This window comes from Paralichthys olivaceus, chromosome 13 (genome assembly GCF_024713975.1).
Source record: "Paralichthys olivaceus isolate ysfri-2021 chromosome 13, ASM2471397v2, whole genome shotgun sequence".
Classification (NCBI taxonomy): Eukaryota; Metazoa; Chordata; class Actinopteri; order Pleuronectiformes; family Paralichthyidae; genus Paralichthys; species Paralichthys olivaceus.
The window spans coordinates 14339235-14355872 of record NC_091105.1 but is presented as its reverse complement, the minus strand read 5'-3'; the positions used below and the strand labels follow the sequence as shown (position 1 = coordinate 14355872).

At 41.1% G+C, this 16638-nt stretch overlaps 3 protein-coding genes across 3 annotated transcripts; 1 reads left to right on the top strand and 2 right to left on the bottom strand.

Moving 5' to 3' along the window:
• Positions 1 to 2035: 2035 nt before the first annotated feature.
• ccn3 (cellular communication network factor 3) lies at positions 2036 to 5587 on the top strand. Its single transcript, XM_020091216.2, has 5 exons — positions 2036 to 2214; positions 2817 to 3045; positions 3174 to 3428; positions 3894 to 4117; positions 4271 to 5587. Exons 1-5 carry the CDS (start codon positions 2158 to 2160, stop codon positions 4562 to 4564), a joined length of 1059 nt encoding a protein of 352 aa, XP_019946775.1. The 5' UTR covers positions 2036 to 2157; the 3' UTR covers positions 4565 to 5587.
• Positions 5588 to 9254: 3667 nt separating this feature from the next.
• LOC109631995 (E3 ubiquitin-protein ligase TRIM39-like) lies at positions 9255 to 12459 on the bottom strand. The gene is made up of 2 exons (XM_020091084.2): positions 12312 to 12459; positions 9255 to 11702 (listed from the first exon to the last, which is right to left on the bottom strand). The coding sequence occupies exon 2, from the start codon at positions 11686 to 11688 to the stop codon at positions 9868 to 9870; it is 1821 nt and encodes a 606-aa protein (XP_019946643.1). The 5' UTR covers positions 11689 to 11702; positions 12312 to 12459; the 3' UTR covers positions 9255 to 9867.
• Positions 12460 to 14690: 2231 nt separating this feature from the next.
• LOC109635697 (trichohyalin-like) lies at positions 14691 to 16358 on the bottom strand. The gene has a single exon (XM_020097051.2). It carries the CDS (start codon positions 16356 to 16358, stop codon positions 14691 to 14693), a length of 1668 nt encoding a protein of 555 aa, XP_019952610.2.
• Positions 16359 to 16638: the final 280 nt, after the last annotated feature.

Sequence of the window (16638 nt, the reverse complement as noted above, 5' to 3'; positions counted from 1 at the left end):
AAAATATTTCACAGATACCATGAATGTACGTATGCAGACTTCCCACCTCATTCCTGGGAGATATCACAGTTTGCCACACTGTGCCAAGCTGTCACACAGCAAATAAACCTGTAACCTTAAGTTTTCCAGTATATACATTTGTATATTTTCACTATTCACAATTCATCCATTAGCTTTCAGATCAGTTGTACAAGTTCCTGTGTGATGAATATAGAGAACCAAATTCACCTTTCCCCTGACAGTGAGTGACTATTGAAGAATTGTTCAATAGACGCTGTAAAAGAGGATAGATCCAGACAGTCTGCAAACACAGCCATGCCAAGTTTGACATTCTTCAACTTCCACCTGCAAACTGTTTGAACAACACTCAATCAAGATTTTGGCAGAGCCATCCACTGCTGGAATCACAGGTCATTTACAAAGTCATCCTCCTAACATTCCAAACCTCACTTTCTTTCTCTTGAAGATGGAAGGACAGGACAGAAAAGTGTGTGGATGACAAATGTTTCATTAATATAGGTGTCTTGGATAAATCATTTTTATTTCAAAAATTGCTGGCCTGAAGCGGTGCTCCAAATAGTTTCTATGTCACATATTTTAGATACCGGACTTTGCCAAGACCTAGAAATGTTATTGCAACAGATAAAAAACATGGCCATGAATGCAACTGATAGCGGTGGGTGCAACCAAATGATTACAGGTCAAGGTTATTTTCTAGTCCTGTCCTCGGTGTTGATGTATTTTTATATATTTTTTGTATTCAAAATGTTAAATGAAAATAAATTTTAAAACCTCTCATGAGCATTAGGTACAAGTAGCTATATACACTTAATTCTACCTTCACAAACATTTTGATATTCTTTATTTGAGAAAAGTAACTTGGAAAGGGGATGGTTGGGTTTTAAATGTTGTTTGCCGTGATGTTGAGTCATTGATTAAAAGCCTTTCTCGCATTAACACAATATATTTAAACAAAACCGTAATTGTTGCTGCCTCTCTAAAACATTAACTGAACCTTGGTGGAGGACAGATTCATAACATGACTACTGTATTAGTTTTAATAGTTTTACACCTGTGTCCCAGATAAACTTGAAATATAATCTGTAGATGTGATATAACATAATAGGTTTGTTCCTTATGTGAAACTTGGAAACACACAAACAATGCAAAAATGAACATTCACACTCATCTCAATCCTCAAATACTCTTAGACTCTACTCTGCCACAATTCTCAATTTCATTTTTTAATTGCTTTGTTCAGTGGTTATTTACTTTGTCATTATTTTTTAGAATTAGTTTCTTATACAGGTGAGGAAACAGATATTTTTGTTTTACAAATAGGAGATTTATTTGATAAGTTTTTTATCAGGATTTCTATTTGATCATATATTCCATGTAAATCTCACTTTTTTGGAGGAATAGAATCAAAACTCACAGATCCCGACAGCTTCCTCCTGAAATCTGTCCACATACCTCTGCCTGGGAGAAACCATTACACATCTAGGACCAGATGTGTCGACCACAGTGTTCGACTGTGTTTCTATTTTAGGAAGCAGAAACAATTCTCCTGGGAACAAGAAGGTTTTTCCGCTGTGACCTCCCAGGTGGGGTTTGGAAAGAGGTCATAGGGTCACCACCCAGTGTCGGCTGGGAATAAAGAGACCCATGTAATAAAATGACAGAAATAACACTTGATTAAGAAAATGTTTATGATATAAAGTGAGTTGTACTGACTGATTAAAGAATGTACAAGTATATAATTTACAGCAATTAGTATTAAAATAGATACCATGAATATAATAAATGTGGATTTAAAATAGAAAAAATATAATCAGATATAATTGTTAAATTGTAAAGTGTGAAACCTCTCTGTGTTTATGTGGTGCCCTCTTTGACAGGATCTCACAATAAAATGTGACTCTCATCTTCTTCCAACACTCGCTCCAGCATTCCTTCTTGTTTGTCGTCATGGTGCCAGCAGGACAGCTCCGCTATATAAGGTCCTCATCCCTGCAGTCCTGAGCCAGAACGACAAAGACAGTACAACCTTCTGCTACATCACAGCCAGAGAGGGGTGAGCGCTTCACCCTGAACCAAAGGACTCACATCAGATCCTTAATTGACTGCAGATATATTTTGCTTCTGCTCTTCTTCAACATGAATATTTCCAGTCTTTCAAATGGAGCTCTATTTTTCTTTTTTTTAACAGTACAGGTAAGAATTAAAACCATAACTGAATATTTTATATTTTTTTATTGAAGCACCTGGTTTAAATGGTGGCAAAGTTTTATTTTCTAAATTTTGCCTTTACTGTTAAAGCCTCTATATTGACTTTTAGCAGAGACCTATAAGATTTAAAAGAAATAAAGATGATGTTTCCTTTTATTTATGAGACAAACTAAAATCACAAAGCTTTCACTATCCTGATTCAATTTGAGTAATGCAAAACATGTTTCCTTGCATCAAAGATACGTTTCCCTGAGTAAATGTCATTGAAGTTTACTGAAGTTTTTGTTTGCCATTCTGTTAATTACACATTTTCTTCACATTATTTACAAAATATTTTCTTTTTTATTCTGTGATTTTTCTAAAAAACATATTTGTATGAATAAAGTACTGCGTTCTGTCAGCTGAAAAGACACTTTACTGTTTAAAATAAAGAATAATTAAGTTAATAGTAAGGATTTGCATTAAGCTTAGACATGCACATTTCTAATACATAATATTTAATTCCAGTTGTCAATAATCAGTCGTATTAATTGGTCTTAAGTGATACGATAACATTAACAAAGCAAATTTGATTCTCTCCCACTCAGGTCATTGCAGTCGTCTGGTCCCAGGCATGTCCTCGGAGATGCCTGTGTCCTAAGGAGCCCCCCATGTGTCTCCCTGGGGTTCCCCTGATCCTGGACGACTGTGCCTGCTGCCTGGTGTGCGCCCGTCAGAACGGACAGGTCTGCTCTGAGATGAACCCCTGTGACACACGTAAAGGGCTGCAGTGTGACTACACAGCTGATGTTCACAAGAGGACCGGCGTCTGTGCAGGTGAGTGAGCTGTTGTTGGAGCTCTCATTCACAAATGCATACAAGATGTCCAGAACGAGGGAAACACTATGTTAAGTACATAGAACATGAAAGAAAATAATTCTACTGACTTTCTCTCTTTCCTGCAGCTCATAAGGGAAATGTGTGTGTTTTGGGTGGCTCCGTCTACCAAAACGGCCAGACCTTCTTCCCCAGCTGTAAGTACCAGTGTGTGTGTCGTGACGGACAGATCGCCTGCTTGCCCCGCTGCAACTTGGATGTGATGTTGCCTGGGCCCGACTGCCCCATGCCACGGAAGATCCAAGTACCTGGGGAGTGCTGCGAGAAATGGGTGTGCGAGCCCCAAGCCAAGGCCAGTGCACTGGGTGGCTTTGCCATGGCAGGTGAGTGGAGTGAGATGAGATGGACCATACGAGCTGAACATACAGACAGAGACACACATGCTATCACAGCTACAGTCTCACTCCAGTGTGAGACCGAGTTAAAAGGTTATGTACATTTCACTGACCTGTTCTGAGGTTAGGGAGCAGGATCCAAGGGAAAGAGATCCTCTCTTCTCATAAGGCATGAGAGAGAGAAGAGAGGATCATGTTGCCTACTGGTTTTCTCAGAATTTGCTCATAAACCTTTGCTTCAAGAGGATTTACCCATCAAGATAATGAGTTCTGCATAATTTCTACTGCAGAGTTTTCATTTCTAAATATTGTACAACTATAATAATCTTGGATTTGTTCACTTTAAAATTTTAAACTTAACAGCTTCAACTTTTTGAATTTTTTTCCGATCTGGAGATGTCTTTTTTCCGCTCTAACCCATATTCCTCTGTCCTTCTATCTGCATCCCTTTAGCCTATCGTCAGGAAGAGACAGTGGGCCTCGACAGCTGGGACCTCAGCCTGAACTGCATCGAGCAGACCACAGAGTGGGGCGCCTGCTCCCAAAGCTGTGGCATGGGGGTGTCCACCAGAGTGACCAATAAGAACCGTCGGTGCGAGATGGTGAAGCAGAGCCGACTGTGTATGATCAGACCCTGCGACAACCTGCAGGAGCAGACACTGCTGACTCAGCTGAAGGTCACTTTTTCTTTTGAGAACTTACTTGCTGCATCATTTATGAATGAGTTTCTTCATTTGCTTCAGCTTAATTCTATGCCAGTTGCATGAGAATGTATTGTAAGCTCCTGTACTTTTCATTCAGTCATTGAATTGCTCATTCTCTCCCTGCAGAGAGGCAGCAAGTGCCAGAGGATGGTGAGGAGCGACCAAGCCTCCCACCTCTCCTATAAGAACTGCACCAGCGTCCAGGCCTACAAGCCGCGCTACTGTGGCTCCTGCACAGACGGCCGCTGCTGTACCCCCCACAGAACCAAAACTGCTCTGGTGGATTTCCAGTGTGCTAATGGTAAAATTGCCAGGAGGCCAGTCATGGCGATCCTTACCTGCGTTTGTCACAGCCACTGCCCCAGAGAGAATGCCGTGTGGCAGCCGTCAGAGCTGGGATACAGCGGCATGAGGTTATAGGTCAACATAAGATTGTAATGTACAGTCAATCCAGATTGTCGGTGAAGACGGTGTCTCTAAAAACAGGGATTCTTCGAGGTTGTTACATGGATGGTAGCATCCTTTATTTTACAAACATGAGTTGCATTAACTCAAAACTTTAGATTAAGATATTAGATGGAGAGTGTCCACAACATCATATAAACAGTATGTAGGCCTATAAAGTATGACATGCATTTAAGGAAAAGATCATAGAGAATTAAATAGCTCTATATCCACAGAGGGATTTAATCTTGGATCATTCTAGGAAAAATGTGTGTCATATCTACTATTGCTAAATAAAGCACTTAAATCTTGAGACATAGTGATTCTCTCCACTTCTGGGGATCAAGTTGAGCATAGTTGTGCTCAACCTAAATAAATAAGGAAGAAAGCTTTGGCAGCCAACAGCTTCATGTACTGTGTGTCTTTTGATTCCATCACTTGCTGTACGGTGACATTTTGTCACCTTAATCTACAAAAAAGTAAATAATGATGACATTGATAAAACTGAAACAGCAGCATGAAGGCAAAGGAAATATACGAGCTTAACGTGAGCTTTTACCTTTCAATGGCACTGCTGTGGGAACCTTCCAACCATGGGTCACATTTTTGAAATAACTGGACTGTAAACTCTGACCTGGTCCCAACGAAGGGCTCAATCTATGAAAGAGAAGTCACTGTGGTGACTTGGTGTCATTCCTAACATCTGCTTAATATCCTACTCCTGCATAATGAATATATCGCCAGCAATGAAAACACAACATGTATGTTGTTAGATATTAATACGCTTTTTGTTAAAAGTAGTGCACATAAACAACAGCTGTTTGTATAATGACAAAGGTTTTGTAAATACTTTCTGTATAGTTTGACTGAGTGTGTATCAAATACACAGTGTTAATTGGTAGAAACGTAATTGTATATATTGTTTTTTTTCACTTATACGTCAGACTGCTTATTTCTGTATCTGCAAACGTCAACATAAATAAAAATGTATTTTTTGTATTAAGGTTTAAATCTCTTACTTGTCCTTTTATCGTAAAACATTTTCATTGATGCAGGTGGTGGGGAGGGAGCAGCAGGAAGTGTATATATCAAGACACAGTGTAGGTGCAGATAACTTGGCTGATTGAAGTGATGGTTTGTTTTTGAGTGGAGAGACTTTGTAATAGTCCCCATAAGTTCAATAAAACCAGTAGAAAACAATCAGGAGAAAATTAATTTAATTGTGAATGAGGAATAGACCTTGGCACTTAGACCATAGAAGATAGTATGATGCCATGGAAGAAGAACAATGAATTAGGTGCTTTGGATAGAAGGAGACATTTATTGGGGCTCTCTTGGCCCATGTTCCACCAAGTATTGACAAAGTTGGTTTTCAAGTTTTTGCAAACAAAGAGAGGGGCAATCGTAACTTCCTTGATGGAGGTAATCAGACTTTGAACTGAGGTGAACAGGGAGAGGCAGTGAAAAACAGAGTTGGAATGATTGGACTAAAAGATGCAGCTGAGAGGGAAAAGCAAATAAATAGACGAGGGGGATAAAAAGCCTTAATGGCTTCCTGGGCTGCTTGTTGTGTGGCTGATCATTGCCTACATCGCACTGTTGTGCCACAAATATAGTTTTCATGGATGTGCTATGGAGGTTTTAGCCTGTTGGGTGTGCTTGGGCTAGACCTCTTCCTGTGGATTCCCATTTAACAGACACGGATGTTGAAGCCATCAAATGGGACCAAAAGACTACCACCAAACCCCCCCCGAGGCCCGACTGACAGTGGGTGGTGACCTCTGACCACTCTCAGTGAACCCCACCTGGAGGGTTACAATGGAAACTGTCTCTTATCCCCCTGTAGAATTGCTCCTTGTTCTTAAAATAGCTCCTCAATGGAAACCTCAGCTCATCAGTGTGCTGGAATCAGCGGGGGACTAAAACTATGGTCAACACATCTGGTTGCACACATGTGGAGGTTTCTGCCGAGCACAGATGTGTTGTTAGTTGGTTACGTTTGTGGATCTAGGATTTGAATCTTATTCTTGTGTTGCACTCTGTGTAAATATGTTCAGATTATAAAGCCAGAGAAATAGTTCAAATATATGAAAGATAGACGCTTGTGATGTGGATTCAGGCAACAGTCCTGTTTGAAATATGGCATTGACAGAGGGATTGTAATACAATTTTGTACAGATATCAAATTAAATAACTGCTAAACATCAACATTTTACCACAGTCACTGTTATCCTCCTGATTGTCAGCAAGTTGCATCAAAGTTCAGCCTCGCTAAGCTGCTGTGGCTGCAGACCTTTGTCTTGTGCAATATTATCTGTGATTACTTCGGGCAGAGGATGTGTTTTCCTCTGTCAGTTTATTTGTTTGTTTGGCGCAGATCTAGGATCTAGGATTTATCTAAATCTGGGAACATAACAGCACCACAATTTTCACATTTTCAACAACCATGCACAACTCCTGATTCAGTTAGGTGCACATTTAAGTTATTCCTTGTTTACTGTTAGCTCTGTTAGTTTGTTAGGAAGTGACTATAAGACTACAGACAAGGGCCCATCAGATTTCAGCCCTTTCAGCCCACCCCTGGCCCCACCCCTGGGTCTGCCCCTGGTGCATATGTTCATGTGAATATCTGATCTCAAAATAAATACAATTCTTTTTAAATAGCATGTACCTGTGTGTGCCTTTTTACGGCCGTAACCGTCCCCTGTCCATGTCAGTGTGTATTGTGTCTCTCTGTGTCTCCATCTCTGTGTATGGTGGAAGCCTGGCAGAGGCTCCTCCTCCATGGCTGAAGACAAGGATCCGGATTGGAGCGGCATCAACCTCAAGCCTCAAATCATCAGGAAGCATTTAAAGGCGGAGGCATAAATTCTGTTCAGCTGTGTCACAGGGCAGCTGTGTATTGTGTGTGTGAACAGCCCTCTATTGATATTACATCTGTTACTGAGAGATACTATTTGCTGGCAGACCAGAATTGTGTATTTGAGTATTTATATTAGAGACATTAGAAGTAGGGTGCTATTTGCTTTTGTTGTTTGTCTTTTGATTGGGAATCAGTTGTATTGTTTAAGGAGGATTTATATTCATTTTAGTTTGCATTAGGTTTTGTGTTATCTTTGTCTGTTTGATTTGAAATCATTCCCTTCAGCTTGTTTTTCTGTTCAGTCACGTACCTGTGCTGTCATTACAATCGGAAAACCGAGTTTCAAAATAAACCAAACAACTTTATTTACCAAAATCATCTGGTTTTTATGTTACCTCCTCTTCTCATAACAGTCCCTTTCTGAATAAAGAGGATCCATGTCTCTGATCAATGAAAGGGTCGGTTTTGTTTCTTTTCATATTTAAATAGTCGAGAGAAGGACTGAACATATTGTGTGTGTGTTTGTAGTCATAAAGAGGAATGGGACTGCACAGTTCACACTAAAAATTGAGAGAGACAAAAGAAATACACTCTCTGCTCCTAAAGAGTTAACGTCACAGGAACATTTTGATGACTTTGCCACTGAAATGCAATGACTCACTTCACAAATATTCTCTCTACAGCAGAGCAGGTTTTTCTACTTTAACTTTGAACAAGTAGAAATAAATATAAATGAATACCTGCAGGTTTAACTCCACTGTTTTTATGTGTAATTTGAGGATTTGATTATTCAATTTGAATAGGAATGAATCATTTCATCAGATAACTTTTGGTTATGTGTTGCTTTATTTCAGACTCTTCTTACTGTGGTTCTGTCAGCATGTTATTATACCACTCTATTATAGTATTTAGTCAATGAACTGTATAGGTGACCGCTCAAAGAGCTTTTCAGTAAAAGTTTCATTCAAACACACACCATTCCTACACTTTCGGCACAGCTGTCGGGGAATTTCGGTCAGTATCTTGGCTAAGAACATTTTGGAGTGCAGACCGAAAGAGCAGGGGTTTGAAACACAGACCTGGTTTGAGGACGCCCCAGCTCTCCACCTCTTTAGTCTCAGCTGCTCTTTAATTTCACTCTTAAAGAGACAAGAAATGAATTCCATCCTTCAACTTGTAATAGTAGACTGTGAGGTTCTGTACGTCTGGACTTGTGCAGTCCAATTTTCCTTTTCACACTTTTCTGAGGACCCAAATGTATTGGAGCCTGATTATATGTTGTGCACTCCTTGATTATGTTTGGCATGAGTGATAGAACAGCTGGCCTGGATTGTATATGAGTCAGTCAGTGCTGTGATCTCAGTGAGAGACTGATCTAGTTTTTTAGACAATACATTTCATCGCAATCTGATGCTTGCATACAAGTCTTTGAGTCCTGCCCCACATTTATGGGAGGATGCTGCCTACAACTAAGTTATTAGGAAGTGATTTGTAAATCTAATCCTGAACCTCCCAACCTACCTGACTCACCATACCCCCACTTGACACTGCTGCCCCATCAGAGCAGGTTGCACCCAAACAACAAGCAACTGAAACAACCATTAGTCTGAAAATAAGCTTAAAATAAAAGAAATGTATGCAAAAAGGAATGCAAGAATCCAGAGTCCAACCCTTTAAATGCCTGGAGTCAAAGGAGCAGGTGGAGCAGGGAGGTGCCTTCAGAGCTCTGGGTGTACTCTACTCATAGGAGACATTCATTAAATTCAGAAATGACAACAACCTGAAATGAATGACAACATCATGTTTCGTTATTAGAGGCAAACTTTATGTAAATTGTGAATCAAACAATTCAACAGCAAAAGCAAGCATAATAAGTCTGAATAATGATAGTTATTCATTGGGATTTACACACTGTCCCTATAAAATATATTGTCATGTTGAAGTGTCAGAAGAATGTGTGACTGGAAGGAGAAGTACATCCATCATTGTGAAAAACAGTTTAATCTGATTTGACAGATTTTGTTAAATGTACATGATTAGTGTGATAGTGTGAAAAATAAACATGCAACATGATGTACAACAAAATAAGACAGCATGTAAAGAGACAGAAAGTATTTGCAGTCATTTCACTTTACAGATCTGGCAATCTCGGAGCTCATCGTCTATCGTCTGATGACATAACAGGTCAATGGGGTTTCCAAGACTCTGTCCTCTGTTCCCTGGACACTGTTTAGAGTCCGACTACATCTTTTATCACAGAAGGTGAATATTTCTCCTCACAAAATACAAACAGACACACATTGCAGGCACAACTGTCATGTAGAATTTTTGGTCAGTATTTTGACCATAGACACTTTGGAACAGGTAATGGAGGAGCTGGGGATCAAACCATTAACCTGTTTAGTGAACAACCAGCTCAACTTAATGATTTCAGCCACCCTCCGAAATTAAATAACACAGCAACAAGAAAAATAATCAGGGCATAGAATTTGTCCATTTCCTGCGTGGTTGATTTGATGGTCGAGGCTTTGAGGGTGGTTGGTGAGAGGACCAGGGGGGCACAATTTATACCATCATCAGGGAGACCGGGGCTGAAGAATGGATAGATTTTCTCATTGAATGTGCAGCTGGTAAAAGAGTAGATCAGAGTCGCAGTGTCCACATCATAGAAGGACACCAGCTTCTGCTCATAATCCACAAACACCCCAATCGTCTTCGGTTTGTTCGTCAAGTGGAGGTTGAAAGGGACATTTTTCAAAGCTGAGATTTTGGTATTCTTCATTCTAATGATCCAGACCCCGTTCCTCGGGTTTGGTGTGATTGTTTTCTTCCCACGCACCGACTTTCTAACTACTCCTAAATCCCATCCGGTCTTCCTTGTGACCTGCACCTCATAGTAGAATCTGCCTTCAGTAAAGCCCTTATTCCCCAACACGTAGGTATATCTGTTAAACTTCTGCGGGGTATTTCCAATCCACCAAATATGAGAAGTTTGCACTTGTTTTAAACATTCTGAAAACAGGAGCAGATCATTTGCAGTGCACGGATCAAATGTCATGTCCACCTCAAACCGCTGCCGGATCACTTCCAACTTTATGCCTTCGGGTATCATGTCTAGGTCTGTGTGTGTGTCGATCCATTTTTCAGTTTTTTCATCAAGGATTTCATTACAACTAGCCTTGAATTCTCGACAAGCTCGCTCCATCTCTTTTGCGAGCGTCTCCTCCAGCTCCGTCAGCGCTCTCTTGACATCCTCCACACGGTGCTGGCCACTGATTCTGACGTCCCCCCAGTTCTTTGTGTGTGGGAGGGAGGAGGAGGAGGAGGACCGGAAGCGCTTGATGAGCTGGAGTTGGTCTTCAGTGTGTGAGATGCTCTCCAGCTTAGTGATTCTCTTCTGAAGCTCGATGATTTCTTTCCCCAGCTCTTTGACCAGCACCTCAGCTTGTCTTTCTGCTGCTCTTTGCTTCTCCTCAAGCTCCCTCATTAGCCCACACAGGCCTCTTTCAATAGACACTAGCAAAGTAGTGAAGACCTGAGCACTGTTCACCTTTGCTTCATCTTTGGTTTGCCTCCTCGTGTCCATGTCATCTATTAGCTCCTGGACCTTCCTTTGTCTCTCTTGTATCATCTCCTGCACCTCCTCCTTCTTCTGCTCCAGCTGAGCCTTCATCTTTTCGTACTCTTCCTCTATAGGGACCGTATCATGACCTCTATGTTCTGTACACTGGACACAAACACGGGTCAGGTCATTCCTGCAGAAGTGCTCTAACATCCTGTTATGCTCCTTGCACACTTTGCTCATCAGGTTCTGCACAGGATCGACCAGTTTGTGCTTCTTTAATGTAGCAACTCTCAGGTGAGGCTCAAGGTGTGTTTCACAATAAGAGGCCAGACACATCAAACAGGTTTTCGTGGCTCTGAACTTGTTGCCAGTGCAGCAGTCGCATGGCACCTGTCCAGCTTTGACGAGGACATCGTTCTTAAATTGTGTAAAACTTTGTGTCCTGAAGTTCTCAACCACCTCCCTGAATCCTGTGTTTACACAGAGCTTGAGCCCTTTGCTGAACTTCTCGTTGCACAGCGGACACTGACAATGCTCCTTGCCTTGCCAGTGCCTGCTGATACAGTTCTTGCAGAAGTTGTGTCCACAGGGGATAGAAACTGGCTCGGTGAAGACGTCCAGACAGATGGAGCACATGAACTGATCTTCAGACAAACCACTGCCTGAGGCCATATTTAGAGGAGAGTCTACGAAACATAGATCATTTATTGATTTTTGTTTGAGCCAATTTACACAAAAAATCATGACTCACAAAGACGAGTGGAACTATTTACACTGCAGATTAATTAATGTTAGACAAAGTTTTTCTGTTGGCAATAGATCACTAAGTCATTTTCGTCATACTGGGGTTTCATAAAAAATAACTAGTTGAAATCATTCACTTCTAAATAAATATAACTAACAGCAACACACAATTTCTGTAACGGGATAAACATCACAAAGTACATGAACACTTTCACTGTATGTAATATCTATTAATATATAATATCTTTCATATGTGATATGAGCAAATATAAATGGCTTTTTTTTACTTCTGGGAGTGGCCATTTTAAACAGCATGAACAATATAAAAACTGATTTCAGATCGGATTTTATATGATAGCAAACAGATCATAAAATGTCTGGTATGACTCATGACGTAGCAAACTGAAGTTTCATAAAAATCAAAACCTTGTCAATAAGTTGATAAACAGCAACCAGTCATTTCAGTCTCTGGATTTAAAAACCTCATAACCTGTAACATGAAGCTGTAAATATTCTATAACATCAGAACATTATCATGAGTTGAACTTTACCTGCTTGGATATGGAAGCTCAGCTCTGTTGTGTGTGTGTTTTAGCACAACTCCACTGTTATTTGAGGGAACTAGTGGTTTCATTTCTCTGTAAATACTGCAGGGCTCCTCCTCAACACTTCCCCTCCTTTCTGCTTAAAGGGATAGTTCACTGAGAGATGAAAAATCAGTCATTATCTACTCACCACTATACAGATGGAGGGGTTGAAGGGGTGAATTGTTTGAGTACACAAAACAGCATTGCAGCCAAATCCAATACAATTGAAGTAACTGGGGACCGATTCTTCAGACAAAAGAAAAACATAACGTGCCTCCATACTGGTCCTGTGGTGTCATCCAAGTGTCCGGAAGCCCCGACATTCATAATCGACTCAAAATGGCATCATTTACACTATGTTTTAAGCCTTAATGCAGCTTATGACGAATACTTGATAATTACTTTGTCTTGTGGTGTCATTGATTCGCTTTGTGTGTCACAGTGTACCGACAGTGTGCGTGTGTGAATAAACTAGTTTCTAGCCAACGTGGGTGGATTAGCCTGCAGAATGGTACAGGCAAATAGGAATGCAAAAGAGGAGACTGGTTAATACACAGGAAATACTGTGACAATGAGCTGGAGGAAGTGGAAGGTTTAAAGGAGTGAGTCAGAGGGCAGAGGGAAACAGGTGATTATGAGGGACAGAGGACGAGAAGAAATAAGGACCGGGGACATCTGGTGGAGTAAAGATAGGAATTACAAGAAGCAGAAGACGGAGGCCGAGGTTTACTCAACACTGGACAGAAGCAGGAATGCAAAGTACAGCATGTACTACTTAGTACTGAACGATTAGTATTTCTCCTTTTTGGTAGAATTTACTTCAAAAGGTGTAATGGTTCAGTGTTTACTCAAATGAAACATTTCTATCCTCTCTTTTGTCAATAAATTTATAACCTTAATAATGGTTCTTGAATTTTAAATCAGCTAGAAACTGATAATATTAGACTTTGAGGAATGACCAATGTGTACAGATTGCTTTTATTTTTATCCATTTAATATGAAGCCTTTCCACCACTTCATACTCTAGTGCTGCCAGAAAGGTTTTGAGTTTTTACATCTTTTTAGATTCTAAAGTCAAGGCCCTTGCTCTACCAGAACATTGGTTATAATTGCAAAATTTAAGTGTTTTTTGATTAGTAGATTAAAGGTTTTATATATTAAGAAAAAAATAAATATTTGACACCACCAGCAAATACGGTGAACTGCAGTCAGCATCCTGTTACTCGCACTCCATATAGATATAGTTTTACATTAAAATACATTTACATTATAAAAAGTGATCAATTCATATACATTGATTCATTTTGTTACATATAATATTTTTGACATCTTTGCACATGCACGTCGTCAGTCTGCTGTTTCAGATCCAGATATCTCCTCTGTGTCCCGTACTGTCCACTGTTATGTATCTGCAGAACTGTATCAAATCCCTGAACCGGCTCAACAGTAAAGCCATCTATTGTGCAGCCAGCTTTAAAGATACTTGTTCGCTTTTGCCTCATTTGGTGGTTTTGCATTTTCTGCCAATATTAAATGCTGCTCTGAACCATGGACAGAAAAACCTCACCTCTACCTATTTGCTTATCTTTGAGTCCTAATGAACCACTACAGCATAACTGAGATGATATTATGATTATATTTAAACATTACATAAATTAATGAAGTTTCAAACACATTCAGCGTTGGAAGGTGTGGTTGAGTGTAAACCACTGTGTGTGTTCTGATATGATTTGATCTATGTTTTGTTGTGCTTGGAATACAGATTGATAAAGTTCTGCAGTCTGTATTTCTTTACGCAGAGAGAAACTGGGTCATGAGATTTATTAATTCTCCAAAAACTATGTAGCGAGGAAGCATGAATCCCCTCTTGCCCCAACACTAACGTGCTCTTGAGCAAGACACTTTGCTCTCTTAATTACCCCAGAAAGCATGTTCCAACACCACCAACACAAAGCTTATGTCTGTGTGTGTGTGTGTGTGTGTGTGTGTGTGTGTGTGTGTGTGTGTGTGTGTGTGTGTGTGTGTGTGTGTGTGTGTGTGTGGTCCAGGTGTTGCTGCTTTTGTGAGGACCTAGGTCTGTGAGGTTGGGTCGAAGTTCAGGTTTAAGATTAGTTCAGGTTGAAAACCTGACTGAATAACAAATGAACTGTTACTAAATGAAGCAATATATATATGGATGAGATAATACAATGTTTAATATTTGTGAGCATCATATTACATATATGCATAACATCACATATACAGTATATAACATTTTCATTTCCTCCTCTCAGACATGATTTCATGCAGGAGGAGCACAGGTGAACAACTATCTGGTGTGAATCAGTTGTTAGGTGCAGTGTCTTATTGCCTCCTCCTCCTCAGTCCCAGACACCGTCTGATTTTTTTCCAGATTGAACGCTTCTCCTTTTTGGGCGTCTCGTCAGACATCTCAGTCTCCACAGGTTCTGGTGCAGGGAGAGCATCAGAGAGGGACTCCTCCTGCTTCTTCTGCTTCTCCTGCTCTTCCTCCCCCTCTTTCTCCTCTTGCTTCTCCTCCTCCTTTTCCTTCTGCCACTCCTGATGCTTGACATCCTCTCTCTCCTCCAGTGAGCGTTGAGAAGTCATTTCCTCCACTTCTTTCTGCAGAAGCATTTTCTCCTCTGCAACATTTTTGTGGAGACATCTCATCTCTTCCATGATCCTTGTATGGACGAGGTTCTGCTCAGCCTGGAAGGTGTCCATCTGAGACCTAACTTTTTTCTCAAACTCAGCTGTCATGTTGGTGACCTGCTGTTTGGCTCGGAGTTCTTCAGCTAAAAACTTTTCACTGATGTCCTTGTTTGAAGCTCTTAGTTTCTCCACCTCATCCAGGAGAGCCTTAGTTTTGCTCCTCTCAGCCAGCAGATCAACAGCCAACCTCTGCTGGTTGATTGTATGAGATTCATTCTCTCTCTCCATCAGTGAGAGTTGAGATGTCAGCTCCTCCACTTCTTTCTGCAGAAGCATTTTCTCCTCTGCAGCTTTTTTGCGGAGACATCTCATCTCCTCCATGATCTGTGTACGGATGAGGTTCTGCTCAGCCTGGAAGGTGTCCATCTGAGACCTAACTGTTTTCTCAAACTCAGCCGTCATGTTGGTGACCTGCTGTTTGGCTCGGAGTTCTTCAGCTAAAAACTTTTCACTGATGTCCTTGTTTGAAGCTCTTAGTTTCTCCACCTCATCCAGGAGAGCCTTAGTTTTGCTCCTCTCAGCCTGCAGATCAACAGCCAACCTCTGCTGGTTGATTGTATGAGATTCATTCTCTCTCTCCATCAGTGAGAGTTGAGAAGTCATTTCCTCCACTTCTTTCTGCAGAAGCATTTTCTCCTCTGCAGCTTTTTTGCGGAGACATCTCATCTCCTCCATGATCCGTGTACGGATGAGGTTCTGCTCAGCCTGGAAGGTGTCCATCTGAGACCTAACTGCTTTCGCAAGCTCAGCCCTCATGTCGGTGACCTGCTGCTTGGCTCGGAGGTTGTCAACTTCATACTTTTCAATGACCTCTTTGTTTGAAGCTCTCAGTTTCTCCAGTTCATGTATGAGAGCCTCATTTTTGCTCCTCTCAGCCTGCAGCTCCACAGCAAACCTCTGCTGGTTGAATCTTTGAGCCTCCTGCAGCTCCTTGTAACATCTGTGGAGGTCGATCTCCTGGCTCTGCTTGGTGGTCTCAGTGAGGATCTCTGCGGTGCTGAGGGCCTCCTTGTCTTCGTCCCAAACCTCAGACTGGTGCATTGTGTCATTGAAGTCACCCTCCTCAGGCTGCCATGTATCTCCATCCCTGTCACAGTTGTTTTGTTCCCGAGGATGCACTTTGGCCAACTTTGCATTGGCCTCATCTAGCGCCTCGCAAAGAGTGAGTCTCAACTGTCGTTGTTGGCGACCGCGGGCCCTCTCCTTGTCCAACAGATGTTCAAGATATTTGACATCTCGTTGAAATTCCCGGCAATCCTTGCAGTTGTAGTGAACTTTATGTTCTCCGTTGTTGGCCATGACAAACAATTTGACTCAGGAGCAATCTTAGCTGTTTGTTGCTAGTTGAAGTCTTGTCCTACTCACAATGGTTCGCTACACGCTGACCAGTTGGAAATGATGTGAGTAGGAAGCTGCGGTCTCATGTATATGTAATGTTCAACATTAAAGCCATTTAAGCAGAGCCATCAAAGACATCAGAGCCATCAAAGACATCAGAGCCATCAAAGCCATCACAGCCGTCAAAGCCATCAGAGCTATGTGTGTGTGTGTGTGTGTGTGTGTGTGTGTGGTCCAGGTA